The 22,326-nt window shown below is 37.6% G+C and overlaps 1 protein-coding gene across 2 annotated transcripts; it reads right to left on the minus strand.

Moving 5' to 3' along the window:
* Nucleotides 1–2,860: 2,860 nt before the first annotated feature.
* EEF1E1 (eukaryotic translation elongation factor 1 epsilon 1) lies at nucleotides 2,861–19,423 on the minus strand. Of its 2 annotated transcripts, none has more exons than XM_032708927.1 (4): nucleotides 19,247–19,423; nucleotides 17,029–17,229; nucleotides 10,672–10,767; nucleotides 2,861–3,526 (listed from the first exon to the last, which is right to left on the minus strand). In XM_032708927.1, exons 1-4 carry the CDS (start codon nucleotides 19,421–19,423, stop codon nucleotides 3,386–3,388), a joined length of 615 nt encoding a protein of 204 aa, XP_032564818.1. In that variant the 3' UTR covers nucleotides 2,861–3,385. The 2 variants fall into 2 exon arrangements, with proteins under 2 accessions (XP_032564818.1, XP_032564828.1); XM_032708937.1 differs by having other exon boundaries at nucleotides 19,222–19,361.
* Between the last annotated feature and the right edge of the window lie 2,903 nt (nucleotides 19,424–22,326).

Here is a 22,326-nt window from a genome sequence, read left to right on the forward strand (position 1 = left end):
CTCACTCTTTTCTAATCCCATATGAAACCTGAATTTTCTTGTAAGTCACTGTTGCTCAGTTATAAGTCTCAGAGCAATAACTACCCCTACACACTTCAGAAGTCAACATGAACTCTCACTTAAAAATGAAGTCATTACACATACAAAGACAACTAAAAATCATCAGCACAGTCCTAACATATCTGATGCAAAACTCAAACACCTGTTTCAACCTGGCCTGTCTGCAAGCAGTCATCTTGGCATTAAGAGGAAAAAGACAAGTCAAAGTGGTTAAGTGTAAGATTTCACTGAACACTTAAAATTATCATATTTATTTCACTGTTGAATTCTTCAGTTGCTGAAAGGTTGTCATGCAGCACTATCTCACCATATGGCAACAACCTCAAGTCCCAGAGGCACATACTTAAAAGACCATAACACGTCAGGCCCCTTGAATAAATTAGAACAATTATGCAAAATAATAATACTGCAATGATGAGATACATTAACAAATGAAAGCGTTGCTGATCATGAAATGCTGTGAAAATAAATTCCACACATCACTGTGGTCATCATCATGATCAAACTGCTAAGCAACAAAAGTAAAACATCACAGTGCCCTTCAGCAACTGAAGTTTTAAGAAAGGAGAAAAGGGTTGTGAGGGAAGAAAGTCTCTTTTGCTAACGTTCAGTGAAAGTATAACAAAATATTACAGAAAGACAGGTGGAAGTACCGTTAAAAACAGCCCAAGATTTGCCCATGCACACACACCCTTTATACCAATTTGAAAGCTCACACTACAGTACACTTCGTCTGTATAAATTACAAAGTATAATTGTAAAAAATGTACCTCACACACTCTCAGATAGACTCAGCTACATTTGTGTGATTTCTCAGAACTTCTTTTACAGATTTAGTTGTCCTTGATCAAAAGGCATTAGACAGAAAGGGGGAGATGGCAGAAAAATCAATACCATCTGGTTTTCCCAGTTATCTCTCTAAAGGCAAAGTCTCCATTCTTTGCTTTTAACCCTCTATCCCTTTAAGTTTCTCTGTGCAGGAGAGAGAAAATTGAAATATGCTCAAGTCACCATATGATAATGACCAAATGCCTTTTAGACTGTGAAGAGTTAAATATTACTAATCCAATTCTAAACATTTCATCTTTCTGCTAGGTGAATTTTTTTTAATAGTATTTCAGAAGCAAGTAACACTTCTGTTCTACACCAGAGAAAATAAAACTGGCACAAGAGGCTAGGGGATACTGCAGCACCAGCATGCAGGCAACTTGAGAAATCCCAATACTTGGAAACAGCAGCTATTTGGGATTAAAAAAAAAGACAGTTTGTAGCAACATCTATACAAAACTTGCCTGAAAAGATGACGGTATTGTTTTCAGCAGTATTTAGCTCTGGTTGGATTCAGTGGTCTCAGCTGTAACATAAGCTGCTGTTCTCACAGATGACGACTTGCACATACACTTTACAAAACACAAATAATTCTCACTTGGAATAGCATACATAAAAACAATAAATCTGTAAGATGAATGTGAAACTTCCCTAAACCCTGAACAAATGCACTGATGATTCACACCCATGCTCCCCTTCTGCAACAGAAAACAGCTCATTATAGTAAAACGGAGTAGAAGTGTAGGTATTTTTCTAAGTCTTGCCATCATTTGGTCCCACACATAATTGAGGGGAAAAGCAAACTCACTTGTGTACATAATACTAGGCAGCAAATATTTGAATAAACTGGGAATTAAGAGTGCAAGCACTGACAGCTAACACCTGAGGCTTTCAGGTAGTCAAATGCGAAAAATTTGGATTGTGAAGTCTCTAAGGTATGTTTGTACTAAAGCCCACTCCATGATTCTTGAACAGATCTCAAGATTTCAGTGAGATCTGTGTAAGTACTGAAGGTGAGCTTCTAAATAGCAAGGAACAAGACTACCTGAGACATGGCAGAAGCAGAGATTTAAGCCCCCTGGAAAATGATGAGAAATTTCTGAAATTAAGTATTTTCACTCTAAAAGTAACTTGGTGTACCTTTAAACCCTCTATAAAAATTACACATATACAGAAAACACTTATTAGAGCCCAGAATTGTCCTGGTTATGCTTACCCTTACAATTTTCTTGTGTTCATTTGTGCGTCAGGATGTATTTTAATTATCTACCCACCTTTTTTTTTTTTTAAAGGACTTGCAACATTCAAAATGGTCAAACATCTATCCAAGATATCTTTGTATTTATATTTACTTGGTGGGAAGTTCCTAAAGTAGCACACAAGTTAAGACTAAAGAATGTACAAATGAAGTTCTCTGCTAAACCCTGTTGTAGAAACCAACATAGAAGTCAATTTATCAATTAAAATATCATTTTTTTCTTTCATGTGTTAAAAGAAATGTTAACTGAATTGTGCAGAAGATATTTAACCAATTAAAGTTAGCACTCTTAAATTTGTTAAAAATGGAGGGACCACATTCTACAGTTAAATGACCTGTCCAAATGTGTGACTCAACAAGAGTGTTGCTGTTTTTAAAACCAACTTTAAACACTGTAAGTGAACTTGACAGACCAGCTCATTATCTTATCTTAAGCTGAGGTTTTTTGGTTGGTTTTGTTGAGGTGGGGTTTGGGTGGGGTTTTTTTGGCTGTTTTTTTACAATCTTGAAACTTGCATTCACACTTGTGCAAAAAATGAAGTGAAGCACACACAAAATCTTTAAGAACACTAACTTTTCTACTCACTTTGAAAGAAAATGCTTCTAGAATCAAAACAGTATACCACAAAATGAAGTAGGAAGTGAACTAACTTTTTAAAATCTTCATATTCCTAACTGAATAAAAACTAGAAAGTTTCACAGCCAAATTAAAACTACAGTTTTAAAATAATTTATTCAGTCACATAAATACTTTGTAACATTTGCATGTTCCCTTTTTCACATCCTTGGCACACAATATAGCTCTTAACTTTTACAAAACTAGTGTAAACATCCATGGAAAACAAAATGAAAAGAAAGTGGGATGACATATATAAAAATTCAATAAATAGCAAAAGAAGTGGATAATTGAAGGAAAATAACCGATTATTTCCTATAAAGATCATGTCATTACACTTAAGTGTTTAATTAAAGGAACTTTAACATTTTTTTTAAAAATAGTGAATTAAAACTCAATTTCCATCTTTCTACCATTGCTGCATTTAATCAGATACATGATACAATTCTTTCGTTCAAATTCTTGAATGAACAACAGCAATTTAACGCAACTGTATTATCTGAGGCATTAACAGTTTTGGTTCACATACAGAAGGTTACAAAACAATATTTGCTACTAGTGGCTTTGGACAGTATAACTTCTAAACTCCAAAACCTCCTTCCAACACAACATTAGGATTCTCCTTAATGAGCATTTGTGTATAATCTGTTCTTGATGAAGACGACATTAGAGAGATGCTGCCGGACACCTGGGTAATGCTGAATGTGGCTGAACCAACGAGACACGTTAAGGTATTTCTCCTTTTCTTGCACTGTGAGGTCCACCTGCATGGGGAATAAATACAAGGCACCAAGTAATATCAGGCACTGCATGGCTAGTGTAAAGCAAAATGAAAGTAGATAGTTCTACAAATGATTTAAACTCAAGTAAGCTCTTGCAGTCCAGCAGTATTCCATATTAATTTCACATATTAATATTTAAGCCCCAAACATGTAAGAACTTTTAATTTACTCAAATGAACAGACCTGGAGGTGGAATATACATTTGTATGATAAAGAGGGGGAAAAAGCTTGCTTGAATTTAATGCATCTTTCTATTCCTCAGATCAGCATACAGTATTGAGGTGTGCAGGGAAGGAGTTCCAAAACATGCACGACCCTTTCACGTTAATTTAGAAGACAGACAGTATTGTCTCACAGACAAACTGACTACTTTGTGTTTCCAGGTGTATTGTAAGTACAGGAGTAAGATTTTTTTTCAAGCAATTTGAGACTGGATAGGTAATTGGAAGTTGTTTTGTATGACTATTGCCTAATATGGCATAGTTACTAAGAATCAGCACAGTTTAACACTTAACTGTTCAGATGTACTAGCTCACATTATTAAGATAGCAGTGGCATGATTCAAATTACCACAGTAAAACAAACTGGAAACCTGTCTATGCTTCATAAAAATATCTGAAGTACTATCACCTAGTCCTACAGTTTGAGATCTTGTTGTTCACGAGAGCTCTCAAGTTAAGAGCACAGTTACCTGCTTATTTCAACCCAGATCTAAATAGCTGCAAATAAGTCAGGAAGAAGTTTCCAACTATCACACACAATCATTGCAACAACTCCTTGCCACAGGAATTGTGGCTAAGATACACACAGAACTTCAAGCCTACCTTTAATCAGAGGGCTGGCTCAGATAAAGTCATCTACAGTTACAGATTCAAACTCTACCTTTAAAAGTCTTCTAAGTTCAGGTCAGCAGCATCCTCAAAGCTTCACTAAAAAGTCTGTAATTCCTTCAGTCTTTCAAGCCAGCTGCAGAAGAACTATTCCTATCCTGTATCACCTGTATTACTATTCCTTGATTAGCAATTTTATCTCTCCTTATGGCTTTGTAATCAAGTTAGTTTATCAGTTTAGATAATAATCATTAACAATCCTCACATTAACCTACTACAACTGAATTACAAATGAGGTAGTCTTCAAACAGCCTACAAAACCTACATCAAGAACAAAATGTGATCTTCACATTAACTACCCTATTTTATCTCACCAATACTGAAACCAATCAGCGTGGGATTAACCTCACTTCATTTTCAGTTAGCCAGGCTTAACTTAAGTCTTGACAATGCCTGCAGTCAATTAAAAAGGGCACCTCTGTAGAGGACAGTTTTAACAGAAGATTGCTACCCACACATGCCTAATATTTTTCCAGGTTTAGATTTCTAAAGCTACCCAAGGTTAATCCTCTCTTCAAAAGCTAAACAGATGGCATATTCCTTATGCTTTGTTCTATAAATTCTAGATTTTATGGATGCTGCAGGTTCATTCCAAATTTGGTCTTGGGCACAGGACAGCTAGAAACAAATCTGTTTCAACAAACTTTAGATCCCAGTGAGAACTATACATATTCACTCAGCTGTACGAGTGAAAAGCTGCTGTTTAAAACCAAGCCTCATGTTAAATTTGACCTTGTGACACACCAGCCTTTCGATTTCAAGCGTTGCCTTTAACATTTGCTACTTCTCCTAGCTGTTCTCTCACACAGCCCAGCACCTGACTTAGAAGATTTAAATGTGTAGCAGGAAAAAGAAAATAAGGAAATATACTGGAAAATGAACCAATGGAAATATACCAAGGAAGAATTCAAGGAGTTGCAGGAAGGAATTCTAAACTAATGGCACATAGCATTAAAGCTCTATTAACAGGAGGTTAAGAACACATTAACTGTGGTAACAACCAAAAAGCAGGGATCTTGCAGCTGCTCCTAAACCCAAGTAGCTGCTCTTCCTATAGAACTTACCTGCCTACAAGTGGAGCACTACACATGTATTTCCACAACACATTCTGCAATTTTGAACTGTTATGAACCTGAGTTCAGGTAGTATGAGAAAATCTGCTTTTCTTGCTGCTGGCATGGAAATGTAAATACTATTCCTACAGCTATATAGTCTGACAGAAATGCACAGAAAAATCAATTAAAATCAGTCACATTTTTTCTGATCTAGAAATATAAGAGTTATTTGAATTAGGTAAGTGGAAGAGAATAACCCTAATAAGTGAGAAAAAAATTGTCCAGAATTTTACAAACAAAGTGGAAGCTATTAAAATATAACATCTAGTATTTCACAAATTGCCTGAGTTTCTGCTAGTGCTGTATATTCAGGACCAAAATAAAAAGGCAGTACCATTTAAGGGAAGATGCTCTTGATCACCTGCAGTGCATTATAATTAATGGTAGTAGGAAGCTGATGCTTGACATGAAGCTGTAGAACCATTAACAAAGTAACATACAGAATGAAAAGAACAATGTGTGTACTCTAAGGCCATCTAAAATTACTCAAAGTGAAGAAAAAGCATTAAAGTATAAGCAGACACTGAAATGCTGACATTTTAAGTTCCTTGAGATTACAATACCCTTTTTCAAAGTCTTTAATGGGTAAGCACTTGGTTATGAAAATGCTGAACCAAACTTTAGGTTTTGAAGCAGATACACTATTTCCTCCCCATAATTTTACACTGAAAATTTTCAATCTTTACATTTCTCCAATGTAAATCAACGATGTCTGGAAAACTAGTCCTCTTTCATTCTGTTAGTATAGTGAAAAAACATCTGAAGGGCAAAACAGACAGCTACTCTAATAATAAAACCCCTTTTTGTACTCTAGGCACAACAAGCAAGATATTTTTACTTATTTACATAATGTACTCTATCAGTGAAATATATTAAAAAGCACTTTGTGGCATGCTCTACTTTTTACTCAGAACATAACTCTTAGGTTAATTGTTTAGAGATCACTTCCATGGCATTTTTTACAACATTTTGTTAGATGGGTATTTTCTGTTCTTCCTCATTAAATTAGACAATTCCCCCAAGTTAAGAAAGGCTGCTGTTCTGCTGTTATAATAATTATTTGCTATTAAAGCAATTATTTTAATAGCAAAGAAGCAGACACTCAATTTGACAGGCTTTTTTTTCCATGACACAAAAAAAAAAAAGAAAAAAAGTCCTGTTCTTCCACCACAAAGCTCACAAAGGGGAACCAAGGTGGTCATCATATAATGCAACTCTAAGAATTGCTGCAAGGGCTATAAATACACAAGCTTTAATTATATTTGCTTTCCATAGCATTGGGGATGCAGGCATAAACTCTCATTCCCACACTCTACATGTGCACGGAAAGTCTAAAAATACATGGCTACATCTGAAGCTCTTCAGTATGAGGAAAGGCTAAGATACTATTACACTTTTTAACTTTAGCTTTTAAATATGGGAGAAAAAGAAAATACTCAACAGCTGGATGGTGTATTTCATGACATACATGTGCTTTCATGTTGTTTTGACTACTTTACTGCTGTTAAAGGAATAGGTTTAAAAGTAAATCTTTCCTTTAAGTTAAAACTGGGGTTTTTTTCGTAATTCAGTTGAAGAACCATTTTTAGCATCATTCTTTAGAAGGAAAGCCTCATCTCAGTATTAAAATAAGCAGCATATCAGTGAATTTTAACAAAAATTCACAGTAATCTCTTTATTATGGGAAATTATTAATTATGGGAAAAACCCTACAAAATAAACTACTAGTGTAGTCTCATTACAGTTCACTATTATTAGTTGTGACTCAAGGAGAACAGCTTAGTTTGTTTTGTACTCGACTGTTTTTGATTTGACCCCAAAATTTTGACTGAGACTTCTTCTTCCAGCTGCATAAGTTATTTTCCAGACCTTATTAAAGAAATTTTCAAGTCAGACATATAGATTTGAGACCACTTCTTTGGTTCTGACAATTTTTTTGAAGTATAAAAGCAGATCAATCTTCATATTGATTATTTCTTTTAAAATAGAACTGGACTTCTGCTGTTCAAAAATACTTAAGAATAAAGACACTGGGAAATTTTTTTTTATAATTTTAAATTAAAAAACAGATATGAAAACAAGTTTATTATCACAGGGGGAATTTAATGTTTACTGATTGCCCGAGCTATCCTCAAGCAATGCTTCCAAGTTCGTGTTTTCTCTGCAGTCTGTGCTTTAACCTAGTGGAACTTCATCATATTTATCCACATATATATTTAAGCAATTGAGATCTCTTTAAGACAACAATATTTATATCACATACATAGAGACATCAATTACATATGACAACGTAGATCACATTGACTGAAAAGGCAGTATCAAGCATTACACTTTTGGGTGTTTGTGACCTATATTATGATGCAGAACAACAATGCATACAATTTAGTTCCTGCCTTATTATTATGAGTGTGTATTTCTAATTAATAGACTCCAAATAGATCCTGTCTGCAAAAAGCCTGAATCACTACCTGTGAATCTGACTCTCACTGATTAAAATACTAATTATTTTGCCACAACGTGGATTTTTAAACACGTTGTACTATTGTACTTCATAATATTACTTATTAAGATAACTAGAACAAACAAGGAGAATGAAAGAAGAGCACCCAACTGCAGAATTAAGAGTTGCTGCTGGTCAGTAGACAAACTCAGCTAGTCAGCTCAAATGGACGAGCCCTGGACAGTAAAGAATCAGACTCCAGAACTCTCCCCAGATTATGGGAAGGCAAAATGAAGATGGAAGGAGTGAATGAATACAAAGACACATTATCTGTACTCAGGAACACTATGAAAGGAAGATGATACCACAAGTGAAGAACTGAGCAAAAGGACAGGTTGGTCTTAAAAACCTTTCCAATGAAACGTGCATCAGAAGGATTTTAAAGTTTTACTACTTGGTTTATTTAGGGTGATTATGATATGTCGGTAATATTTCCAGTATTCTATTGCTAATGTCTGTGTTAGCATCACAGTTAGTTAATCAAAAGTGCAGAGATTAGCCTTAAAGGTCATTATCAGCAACATTTTCAGATCAATTTTCTAGACAACTTGATGGACAGCAAGATCTGTGGGTCTCCCCATTTTTACCTCCTTCCTTAAAGGATTACAGGAAACATTTATTGATATTTTGCGTAATTTGGCTGAAGCAGTGGTGGATATGACCAACTGCTGCCCTGGACCACATCACATGAAGAGATACAGCAACTCTTCCTGTCTCCCTCATAAAGCTTAGGGCAGAGCAGCAGCCCTGGATGTACTCTCTTCTCATTACAGGGAAAATAAAAATAATTAAAAAAAAATTAAAATCACAGGATTCTACAGTTCAAGATCTTACCTATATAGTTAAGTACTAATATGAATCAATTCTGAAAGCTTCAAAATATATGTAATTCCTAATTAGTAGCTTCTAGATTTTCATATTTATTTAGGATAATAACCTCGTTACTTGCCCTTTACACCTTTCTGATTCACCAAATTATATTCCGTGAAATCAAACATTTCAGAAACAGATGCTATACTATAAACTTGTCCCAAGAAGTGTCTGGGTGGTTGCAGGCACCCAGGAGCACCAAGTCATTTGTTTTTACCATCTGTTCTATTTCCCAAAGCAATAACTTGTATCTTTTCTTCTTGATTAGGTAGTCTACTCTAGAGCAAACTCTAAATTTAAAAATGCTTGGATTTTCCCCTAAGTTTTTTAAAAAAAAATCTCATTTGAACTCCTACTCTCTTACAGCATATACAGTCACATTTTTAGAAGGTACTTAAGCGTTTTTTCTACATCTGCATATCATATGTTAAAGGTAACCCATTCTGACACTTTAGTCAAAACATCTATCCTACTACTTAGGATATTTTACAAGGCAAATATGAATTAACAGAATTAATTCTAAGTGACTTACTCTAGCATGTTTTCAAAAACCTTCTGAAATGAAGCTTCCTTTTCCTCTCTTCTGCTCAACCCTCTCTCATTTGAACTTTTACTCCTGGACAGTCAAGACACAGACACATAAATTCTCTCTCACTTCTGGTAGTATTTCACAACTTGATTCCTCCTCTCCTCTGCCTCCATTTTGAAATGTAGCATTCTTCCACTCTTCTCCAAGAGCTCTGCTTTTAATTGTATAAAAGTAACCATTCACCCAGTTGATTGAATTCACTGATTCTCAGACACATGCGCATCCGTCAGAGGCATCTTCTTCTAACTGTTCTCTCCCCCCTCACTCCCCCCCCAGCCCCATGATTTTCTAATGCAAAACTGATGGATTTCATCTTCTCCCAAGAATTTAGCAGACCTTCTCCTGTAAGTCCTTTGGTTTCTTTAGTTGCACCCACTCCAGAGAATGACAATGGCTCATTTACAAACACATTCCAGCACGAAATGCAAATAATTTCTGCTGCTCTATCTTTAACACTTGGGGTTCAGAACTGAAGGTGCAATGACTTTCGAGCACTTCATGGTAACCTGAGCTGACTACAAGGAATCTCAACATCTTCCCCACTCAGGACAAACTTATTTTTGCAGGGAGGTGGAGGGGTGTGTTGTGTGGGGTTTTTTTTCTGCTCCTAAGCACTAGCTCCCCATGCTATTTCATATTATGTATCTTTCATCAAGTATTATCATTCAAGTCTTGAAACACAAGTGACAATTTGTTATGGCTCAAACTTTTTTATATGCATTCATCCTTCAGGAGCTTAATTTACATGCATCTGTATTCCTCTAATAGTAACAAGGTTAGTACTTTCAGTTCTGACATATCCTTTCAGTTTCTTTTATCTATTTCCTCATGTAATTCTGTAAGCAGTCATATTTCAGACTAGAAAAGATAAGAATCAAACAATCAATCCTTGAAACACGGGGACAGGTATCATCCTTGCTACTTCACAGAGGAAACTAAAGCATTCTGGACATTACAGGTAATAACACTTCTTCTGACAGATCCATAGCTAAACATTAAAGTATAAAACGAACGACTTAAAAATGAGTTTTATTTTTCTCTGTTCTGTTCCATAACTGTCATTGATCAATTCAGTAGGTCAACTTCTACAATAATAAAATGCCCTTTAGATAAATAACGATTATGGCAGTTGCACATATAAAAATAAGGCAAGTAATGCTTACCATGATATGATGCAATCCATAGTACATCAAAATGTCTGCTAAGGTAAAAATGTTTCCTGCAAGGTAGACTTTATCTTCAAGGTGCATGTTAAGATCCTACAAAAGAAAAAGTCATTATACTGCTGTAGTATTGACTTTGTGAAACGATACATTAAGGCAACTGTTAAAAATAATAGAAACTTCCTTTGGAGACCATGCATACAAAATAAACGCCAGTTTTAAATTATCCCAACTCAGCAAATGAGAAAAACAATAAAAGAAGAAAAAAATTCTAAAAAGTGAGTGACAAGATAAGAAACTAAAATATCACCATTCTTTGACAGCGAGATTAGGTAAAATTTAAATGCTGGTGTCTAAAAAAAGTGCTTTACATCTAGTCAAATTTTTACAAATACAAGTGTAATTTATTTTAATCTGACTCCAAAGAAATATTTCCTTCCTTTTCTCTATGTCTTACCTACTTCTCATCCAATTTATGCATCTTTGTGCCCTCTACTTCCCTCTAAAGAAAGAAACGTAACCACAAAGAAAATTACCTACTTGACACTGATGCCAGCTTAAGCAAGCTTTAGTTTCAAAGTATTCTTTTCAGAAGTGTACAAAAACAAGTTTCCCAGCTTTTCCTTAGATTTGGAAACTCTCCTTGTTAGTTGTGCACTCTTTTTCCTCTCAGACATCTCCTTAAGCCACCCCCCCCAAAACAGTTAGTTATGCTTAAATGTAACTAACATTTTAAAAAATTTAAATTTTTCAGTCTCAATTACAGCACACTCCATTTTAAGACAACCTTTTATTAAAAGAAATAAAAAACGTCTAGGGCAAGGAGAAGGGGGTTAATAATTAGTGAACAATTAAAAAAATTGTATTTAGCCTTAAGCATGTTGCACTTTTTGTGGTTACATAATTTTACCAATATAGAGATATCCTACAGGACACGTATTGAAAAAAAAAACGACTGAAACACAAAACTGAAATAATGAGACTTTTAAGATATCTGACCTTGCATTTGCATTTGACAAGTTTGACTACATTATGCCATCTTACTATTTCTTTGATAAACTCTTCATGACAGGACTCTTGTACTTCTGTAATATTTAAACATCCTCCTGTCTGCTTTGATTTCTTTTATTAGAGCAAATCAGGGAAAAATATTAACCCCTGCATAGTTAAAATTCTGTAAGGTCAATTGCCCCTGGCGATGTAGCTTCTTTTCTTTAGACTGGTTTACTCCTTTGTTCATGTTAGTTAGCACTCAAATTACTTTAAACACTTAACTACTGTTCTGTGGAATTTCCTACACACAGTGCAGAGGCAAATGCAATGTTAAGAAGGAAAAACTTGTAGGAAGAAAAAAACCCAACAACCTAGAGATCTGTTTACTAGAAAAAAAACCCATAAACTTGTCTGTTCTGACAGAGATCTTTGACCAGCATTTTTCATTTCAACTAACCAGAAATTCCACATGCATTATAATGAAAAGTAACACCACTAGAACTATATGCCAACCTCCCATCTCCGTTCTTCTTAGCCTAGGCTATGAAATTGGGATTTTGTAAAGTAAAAAGCTCATTATCTCCAAAGATACAATTACCACAGTTATTTCCATGCTCAAAATTTTGGATTTCTGCATCAAAAAAATTACAGCATGTTAATTCTGAGTTTTATACTGTATGTGTACATTCAAAACAGTCATCAATAAAAAAAACCCCTAAAACTTTAAAGGCAAAGTAACCCATTACAGCGTGAACAATTATTTATTCTGGTTCATCAAATTTTATGAAGTCAGTTAACTGAGTAAATTAAATTTGACAAAAATAGTTTAGTCTTGTATAAATTAGCATTAGTTTACAATTCTGGTTTAGAACATGTACTTTCCTCCCATAAAATACAGACAGATATTCCTATTTCATTCTGCAAGTCAAGATAATGCAGAAGCACCACAGTAAGTTTTCTTCCATGTGCATTAGGCACATTTAGTTAATCTTGCCTCATGGGTTATCCTTCCCATGGATGATTACATTACTGGCTAATAGCCAACTGTGCTAAAACTCCTGAAAGTCAAGTTTTCTGACGTGACCATGGTATTAAAGTGAAACAGCGTTTCTGTCCTGGAGACATTAATGAAAACCCAAATACGAAACTGTATTGAATTTCTATGACATGCAGGAAATTTGGGTCTGTTAGCTGTCTTCTGTATCACTGTCTTTCATGTACTGAATACCACAGTCTTAGAAGTTGCTTGTAACTATATAAACTTACTGTTGCAATCCCTCAGAAAATTCTTTCTCAAATTTCAAACAGGTATGTATGGCATAGCTGCAGTATGATGCACTAATATACAATCGAACAACTGCAGCAATTCAAATTCCATTTTTAGGTATGAGGGCGAAAGAGCAACCTAAGAACAGACGTTGCATTATTTATGGACTAACTGATGGATTTTCATTTGCTTGTTCTATGGAAAAAAAAAAAAAATCCGATTTACAGTCCATATCTAGCAACAGCTCAACACATCCCATCCACGGCACACTTCTGACTACCCCACATTATTCCTCCCTATCTTTTAAGTATGCAATACAATTGCCTGTAATCCATTTAATCCACTAAGGCACCTGAATCGCTTCCAGTCACCGCAAGCTGGAACAGCAATCCGGATAAGCAACAGTTGCTTCTTGTGACGACTCAGTAGGTTACAAAGGACCTACTCATACTCCGATTTTATTTTGGATATTTTGTCCACAACATCCTGCTGGTGTATGTATTTCCCTTACAACACAGAATCACATCCTTTCAGTCAGCAAGATTGTCAAGGTCATTTATGCCCTAAGTGCCTTTATATCTATCACACCATGCAAAGACAGAAAGCTGAGCACTCTCAAATGCCCCAGGAAAGCTCCTGACAACGCAGAACCCAAGAAAGGGTTTCTACAGCCACATCCAAGAAAAACAGAACTGCATTGTTGGTGCGTAGCTGTATTTTTAACTCTCATGCAAGAATCTTCTGTTGAACTGGCAAACTATGAGTTACACTTGGTCTGGAAGAATATTATATTCAACATACCAAGTTTCTTGTAAAAAAGAGAAGAAAAATAATCAAGAAATATTGCTCCAATAATCGAAATTAAATCCTTTAACCTCTAAGCACAAAAACATATTCTGGTGCTAAAATAAGAGGGAGAGAAATGAACACAGAAAGTTGAAGTTTAAAAGATACTTGCTGGATCAGCTTGCTAAAGCAGGTAGGCATCCCATTTAGAACTCTACCAAAAAACAGTGCACAAGAACTGTGGATTAATGGCATGGGCAGAGTGTGGATTAACCTGCTTTTTTAGCTGTGGAAAGAGTTAATTTTTTCAAGCAAGCACATTAGATAGGAACTGAAGCTTTCTTATTCAGATTTCTAACTGAACTTCATGCTTACAGCCGGACAGCACAGGAGATTGGGATAAAGCTAGCTGAAGTCATGGAACACTGTTTTGCATAAGACACAAAGTAGTACACAAAAATTCTGGTTTATAATTATCATTCAGGGACCAGAGGTATCTACATTCTTGTGAATTCAAGTACAAGCTCCCAGTTATTTGGCAGATGCTGAATATGCCTGAAGACGGAGGGGGGGTGGGAGGAACACGCTCAAGTTTTACATACCTAAAATTGACAAAGCAGAGACATTAAAACCTCCTGAACAGAATTCACTAACGTCTAAGTAGCCATTTGATGGCACAAGTGTTTCACTAAGGTTCTCAATTCCTTCCCTGGGGAGTAGAAAAACTACTAGTTATCAAGTGATGGCTCAGTAATTTTCAGCTTTTTTTCCTAATTTTCAGCTTTTTTTCCCCCCTATGCAGCTTAATTTACCACTAACCAAACATCAAAGAAACAAAGGAAAATACTCTCTTATCCTGTGTAAAGAAGTTAACATAATGCATTGGATATTGTGCTATCACTGCTATTGACATTCATCGTTCCTACATATCTGCTATAGAACAGTCCAGAAGTATTGCTCCCGTTTATTCTGTCCAGTACAGAAGCACAAATCAAAATTAGACAAAACTTCACAAGCCCATTTATTGGCCCACTGTGAACAGTATGGCATTTGCTCTGAATAAATATAAAAAACCTGGCTGAGATGGTCTGTTTCACCATTGTTTTCATGCCAAGTAATAGCTTTAGGCAACACATCAGTAAGAACAATTTAAGAACCTATTTTCCGAGGGCAAACAGATCCTTCCTGTTCAAATTAACAGACATTAAACCAGTTATTTACTGACACTTTGTAGAATCACATCACCTCAGTTAAGGGTTAAATGGAGGCAGCCTAAAGTTTATAGTAGAAGTGACTGAACTGTTTTTGGCACAGCTTATTATAAATTGTGGCTCTAGGCTGCAACTGTCCCAAGACTGCCATTGTGTATTCCAGACACGTTGTAAAACTACAGCCTCAGACTTCCCTCCCTGTTTTAGTTTTTCTTTTTTTTTTAAACCGTACTCCCTTTTGGCACAGTATACTTTAATGGTAGGCTGCCTCTTCTTCTGATTAATCATAGTGGCAAGAGAACAAATTAAAAAAATCCTTAATTGCTATACTATGAAATTATTAGTGCTGGAACAATTCCACAGCAGCCCTGTGTTAAAATAAATTCTGGTTATTCAACACTTGCTAAGAAAAAAAAACCACAGGAAAACTTTAAAATGGTAATATCTATTAAACTACTTAAAGGCAGAGATTCTCCTTTGAGTGACACTGATTGTTTCTCAGTAAGAAAATTTTGCTTTGCTTGGAAACACTTGATTTATCTACATATTTGTATTTCAGTACATTGTCTTTTCTACATGGCCACAATGCAGATATCATCATTGAAGCCATCAGAGCAGATGTACTTTTTTATAAGACAGAAAACTTGCTTTTGGTTTTTATATGATAGAAGGGCAGGAAAGGTGAATAAAAGTTATCTATTCTCATATGGTCTTCTCACAGTTCAGAAGAAAAAGCATCACATATTCGTTTAAAAAACTGACTGAAACTATATGATACTTGTCATAAAGCTAAAGTTAAAACCCAGATTAGTCAATGTCTCCTTCAATCAAGCTCAGAAAATCCCAAAGGGTAGACAGTTTTCATGTGATATCTGTAGAGTAACCATGACTGTGAAGGTTTTGATAACGTTTACACATAGAAAGTAAGAGCAGAGATATTACAAAAAGAGAAGCAATGTAAACAAACTTATAATTAACTAATGGAAGATATTTCCCAGATACAATGAAATCAAGATAACTCAGATTATTTGGGGTACAAGTGAGAGAAATGGTTCTTGAGGACTTTCACCAAGTTGGTAAAGCAGACGTGATTTCCAAGTCCTCAAGATCAAGAGGGCTGTCAGCTTGAAGAGGGCAACAAAGTTTTGCTTTGCATCATTTTAAGATGCAAACCAGAGTCAAAGTAAAGTCAACCAAAGCTATTTCTAAACCCATACTGACTAGCAGGACTGAGCAGTTCAACTTTCCATCTAAAACATACTTTCAAAGTTAGAAAAAATAACCACTTTAAAAACTGACTGAATTTCACTGCTGTTTTATACATGCCTAGTAAACAGTGCCCTGAGAAGTTAACAGTGTAAAGCAAGTTTACTCTTCAAGTTGTTCCCAAAACACTGCAAACCCACTAATTATCAGTCACAAGGAGCAAAAAGATATATAGAGTAAGTTTTACTATCTACTCCTTGCCATCTAGCTGCTCAAATAACAGGGTGACCCTTGAGATTTTCTTTTCTGCTTCCATCTGTTTAACAGGAAGCAAGTGTCAGACTGCAGGAAAAGTTTAATAACAGCAGACCAAGGTCTCCATACAAAGTACCTTGATGTAAAGGGCAGTTTTGTAGAGGCTCCTTTATGATTTCACACACAGTTCTATCCAATAACTCCTTTTGGCATCAATGCCAATTACCACAGCATCAAGTATCGCCTGTATTCCATAACTGACAAGTCAATAAGAACAGCTCTTAAAACAATCAGAGAAGTGTTACCTTGAAATACAAGGTCAACTCGTTTATAACCAAGGGTTTATGAAGATAATAAGAAACTGGTGTCTTACACAGGCAGCTGAACAATCTCTAAACTACATTGAACAGCCTGCTCTGCTTCATAATTTTACAGTTTTAACTGTTTTCCCTCCTGTTTCAGCTTACTAAAAGTGAAAAGCAGCAAGCAGAATAAAAGCCAGTACTTAACAATACTGTCAAGCTTTTAGCATTTGCTTAGTTTTATTAACTGCACGTTCACACACACATTAGCACTGTAACCTTCTTCTAGGTCTAGTCACTCCAAAACTCAGTGGCAAGGTAATTAAGTATTCCCTACCTTCAGAATTATTCTAGTATCTTCCTTACTTGAGCCTCCATTTACTCGAGTCACTCTGTATTCCAACCACTGCTGAACAACAGCTTTCTCTTCTGCAGTGTTCCCGAGCAGTTGCTCTTTCTTAGCCTGCCTGACAAGGTGGGCAGCAATGGTCATCAACCCTGTCAGCCCGGGGCCATTGTTGGTTTGGAGAACGGGAACCTGGAAGCGGAAACAAGAGCGTAAGACTTAACAACTCATTAAAAAAAGAGTCTCTATATGGATAGCTATTGGTTTTTTACAGCCCCTCAAAAGGATATTTAAGGCAATAAGTCAGAATTTAGAAGCATTCATAGTAAAGGTAGTACCATCAAAACCAAGAGTATGTTTGCTTTTCACTCTCTGGGGTTTATTTTCAGTTCTTACAGAAGAACGTGAACAAACCAAGACATCTTTAGCTCCAATTAATCAAATTCTGCCAATATTAGCCAGAAATAGTATTGTTTGTTCCAACATTGGCAGAAATCTTATTAACTGACTTTTAACTCATTTTCAAATTCAGGACTCTTCCTTAAGACTGTAAAGTCAGCAGCATCCAACTTCTCTCTGAGCAAGCGAACTGCAGTGACCACACCTCCTGAAATGCTTATTCATCCCAAGTGTCCTGACAGAAGCCAGGAGCTCCCTAGTACTGTGAGGGGACAACATAACACACCTCTAGATTTAACCATGTCTTTGTTAGTGACAGCAGCACATGTCAAACTGTGAGAAAGAAAACTGAACCACTAAGTCAATAAATGAAAGAATGAATTGAAACTCACTGCAACAGACTGAAGTCCATTCAGTTATTTATGACATCAAACAACAGAACCTGATTAAAATGCAACATTTCTTTTAATTTAAAGTATCTGACCATACACCGGAGTCTATGTTCAGACTTATTTAAACTAAGGTGCAAGTCGATACAACTACAAAAATAATTTAATATCTTTGACTACTACTAAGGGTTTTTTTTCCACTGAACATGCAGCCAGAAAAACTACAGACAGATTTAGTTACTTAATTTTTTCAGCCTTATGCTTTACAGTAAATAGCACTAAAATACTCGTGAGGTTGCTAAATAATTAAGACAGTTTTTGCAACTTAAGGATATACATATTCAGGACTCTTAATTATAAATAATCAATTAAAAAACCCCAAACTATAAGGCAACTGCACAGCTTCTTTTCTCCATCCACCTTCTCCGGGAGGGAGGATGAGGTAAAAAGTGTCACCAAATTTGTGACATTCAGCCTCATTATTACATTTTTCATGCCTCGGGTGCCTCTCAAACCATGGAACTTTATGTTTCCACACAAAACTTAAAAACATCAAGACATCTAGAATCAAAGAATCATCAGTGTTGGAAGTAACCTTCAAAATCATCAAGTCCAGCACTGCCACTGTAACCTCTAAACCACATCACTTGGCACGACATCCAGATGCCTCTTAAACACCCCTAAGGGTGGTAACTCCACCACCTCCCTGGGCATCCTATTCCAATGCCTGACCACTCTAACAGTGAAATTTTTATTCTAATATCTAATCTGAATCTGTCCTGTCTAAGTTTAAGACCATTTCCTCTGGTCCTCTCACTGCAGGCACGGCAGAAGAGACCGACCCCACCTCACTACAACCTCCTTTCAAGTAGAAGTACTTTAAAAGAACAAAATATTTAAGAGCAACAGTTCCTCACCACAGACACGATCCCAACACTAAAGCAGCATCTTTCCCCTCCCTCCATGTAATTTAACCACGCCTGCATAGACGTAACTCGCACAGGCATCAGGGAAAGGCAGAGAAAAGAGCGGCGCAAGAACAGATATATTTCAAACAGACGTCCCTTCCACGATACACGATGCCCTTTCCACGTGCAGAGGGATGAGGATTCCAAAACCCACAGACTCGCAGACAGTGAGGGCCTACAACATCCATAACATATGGGGGACGATGAAGGGAAGTCTGGAGGAAGCACAGGCGAGATCCCGCTCAAAGAGAACACGCAGGCTGGTAACTGGGGGGCCGCAGTCACCGTCGCACGGGTGTTGGGCGCGAATCGCAAGGGAGGTGAGAGGGGAAGCGCAGGGGGAAGCAGCCGTCGGGGAAGGGAGGCCAGGGACGCCATCCCGCGCGCGTCGCCGCCGCCCGCTCCCGGCCCCTCCTCGCTCCCTTCACCTTCCGCTCCCCCTGGACGCCGTACTTGTTCCCGGCCGGCAGCCCCAGTAGCCGCTCCAGCAGCTCCAGCTCCGCCGCACCCGGCGCCGCCGCTGCCATCTTGAAGCGCGGTACACGCGGGAATGGGCAGGAAGAAGGCAACAACCGCCCGCACCATTGGCGGACGAAGCCGCCGCGCTGCCGCAAGAAGCGCCACTGCCATTGGCTAGAAAGGCCAGGCCAGCCAATCAGGCGCCGAGGGAGGCTGCGCCTTGCAGCACCTCGGGGGCGGGAGAAGAGCTGTGGGGGTCACGGCTAGCGCATGCGCAGTCGCGCACATTCACGCACATTCACGCGCCCCACGTCGGGCAAAGCCCGCGCTCGCCAAGCCACGCCCAGGGGCGGGGCTTCAACGAGGGGCGGGGCCAGCTGTGAGTGGCCGCGGGGGCGGAGCCAGCGGTACCTCCACCCCCGACGGTCCGTGGGTGGTGGCTGGGACGGGGCTGCGTGGGGTGGTTGTCTGACTTTGCGGTTTCAGAGGATCACAGAATCAGCTAGGTTGGAAAAGACCTCTGAGATTATGGAGTCCAATCTACAACCGAACATCACCTTGTCAACTAGACCGTGGCACTAAGTGCCACGTCCAGTCTTTCCTTAAACACCTCTAGGGAGAGCGAATCCACCACTTCCCTGATCAGTTCATCCCAATGTCTATTCACCTTTTGCATGAAGAAATTCCTCCTAATGTCTACTATGGACCTCCCCTGGCGCAGCCGAAGACTATGTCCTCTTGTCTTTTCATTTGTGACCTGGGAGAAGGGGCCGACCCCCACCTGGCTACACCCTCCTTTCAGGTGTTTGCAGAGAGCAATAAGGTCTCCCCCGAGTCTCCTTTTCTGCATACTAAACACCCCCAGCTCCCTCAGCTGCTCCTCTCAGGACATGCACTCCAGACCCTTCACCAGCTTCTTTGCCCTTCTTCGGAAACCAGCTTTGCTCTCGGTGTGTCCTGGCTTTCCAGGTCCTTTGGCTCGATGTCCTGCAATGGGCTGCCCTGATGTGCCCCTGGGTGATGCCCTCAGGTTACCCACACAGACCCTTCTCCCGGGGTTTTCAGGAATCAGTGCTAATGAGATTGCACTGCTTTTATCCATCCATACACCAGTCCTGCCTTCCTCCAACTGGTAAATCATGAGCTCATTGTCCAAGTGTAGCTAAATTTAGCAGAGAAGCTAAAGTTTTGGGGGGGAGCTCTGTCACTAGGGATCTTGTGAAATCAAGGAAGAACAGACAGAACCAAGCCTCTACCCAAGGACATCAAAGGAAGAGGAGAGATAGAAGTAGGGTTAAGAAAATCATTCTAATCACCATTGTTAATGGTAGTAATGAAGTTAAGAGATAAACCCCACAAAATCTCAGCTGGCCATGAAATAGCCTGATTTAACTGCACATTATCGTATTTTAAGGTTGCTGAAGACATGATTTAATCACCTTTCCAATGGAAGTTATTCTGCTGCAGTTGTCATACATTTACATATGATCATAAATATTAGGAATTAAACCAGTTTTAGATTGGCAGGTCTATTTCTGCAGAGTATCAAAGCGCAATTCTTGACAGAAGACTATTGAATACCAAACTAACATTTTTTTACTAGAAAGTATGAGCTAGTCTTGTCCTACTACTGACAATTTTACAATACAGACTCAGGGCTGTCACTGTGTTAGTCATCTCAAATAAGATGATCCTGACAAATGTCCTGTTTCTCCAGTGAAACGCTTTATCTTGATACAAGGTGACATTTAGATTTGTACCTTCTGTTGCAGAAAAAGTCTGAAAGTGGTCACCGAGCCTTCCTCTGGCTGCAGAGCAAATCTGAGATTGTGAGTGAATTTTTAAGCTTCTGGAGGACTTTGTATGATCTTTTATATTAACATCTGCAAAAAAAATTGCTCCACCTTGAAAATGGCATCGATCTTTGCAAAATTTTTTTAAATTCTTCAGCTCCTTTCCCTCATATTTTGAAATGCTAGTGTTCCAGTAGTGTTCCAGCTGTGTGATATCAATGAATGATCTAAAATTGTACAGAAAGCCTTCATTTTCAGTGCGGAAATTGAAAGAAATATTTTGCCAATTTTTTAAAAAGCTAGTTGATTGTTCCATTAATGAGTGATTTTACTTTTGATTATAAACCATATATATACCAACATTTACAGCTTATTTTATATATTTATAATTTTTAAATGCTTTGGGATCTATAAGGTGCAATTTACCACTGTGAAAGACTAGTATTAATGGAGTAAAAATTCTATCAGTTAAAATAAAAAGGTTACAATTTCAGTTAGATGAAAAGGTAAAGGATGAGGTTGCTTGTGAGGTTTTTTGCTTTGGGTTTTTTTTTTCCCCTTATGACTTTCATCCCACCTCGATGTTTGAAAGACCTTGGAAAGAGAGACTTTATAAATTAGGTGGAGGAGATTAACTGCTTATCTTTTCCCCTGATAGCAGAGTTTAGCAGTGTCTCTCTCCCTTTCTTTTTCTGTGCACAGTTCTCCCCTCGTTCCATTAGGTGGAGCTTTGTGATTAAGGCAGTAGAAGAAACTTGCTTCCAAGTGCAAAATAATTCACCACGGAATGGCTGGGGGAGGAGGTGAACGAAGCCCTCTTTGCTTAGAGGTATCACTGTCCTGTATGCAAGCTCGATACACAAAAATCCGAATCATGGCCCTCACATACAAGGAAAATAAATTGAAAAATCGATTCTGTCAAATGGAGGCCTGCTCTAATCTGCTGTTATCATAGTCAAGTTCCAAATCTAAAATACCTTAGGTTATAAATTAAATGTCAAATATAATTAATTTGGCACTTGAAACATGAAGTGGATGACTGTCCTTTAGAGAAAGTCTGACAGCTTTATGTATGTCATGTTGGTATCTGTTAAAGCGAGCTTTACATGCCAGATGATCCTTGTGTGAATCATATTGCTGTTAGCTGTACCAGAATTTTGTCGATGGAATAAGTCTCAGAACAGTTTTCTCCTTAATTGTCTGAAGCTTTTGCAAGACAATATAAATCAATTGTCATCTGCCTCATCTGTGCAGAATAATGGTTTTATCATACATCAAATA

This window comes from Chiroxiphia lanceolata, chromosome 1 (assembly GCF_009829145.1).
Source record: "Chiroxiphia lanceolata isolate bChiLan1 chromosome 1, bChiLan1.pri, whole genome shotgun sequence".
NCBI lineage: Eukaryota > Metazoa > Chordata > Aves > Passeriformes > Pipridae > Chiroxiphia > Chiroxiphia lanceolata.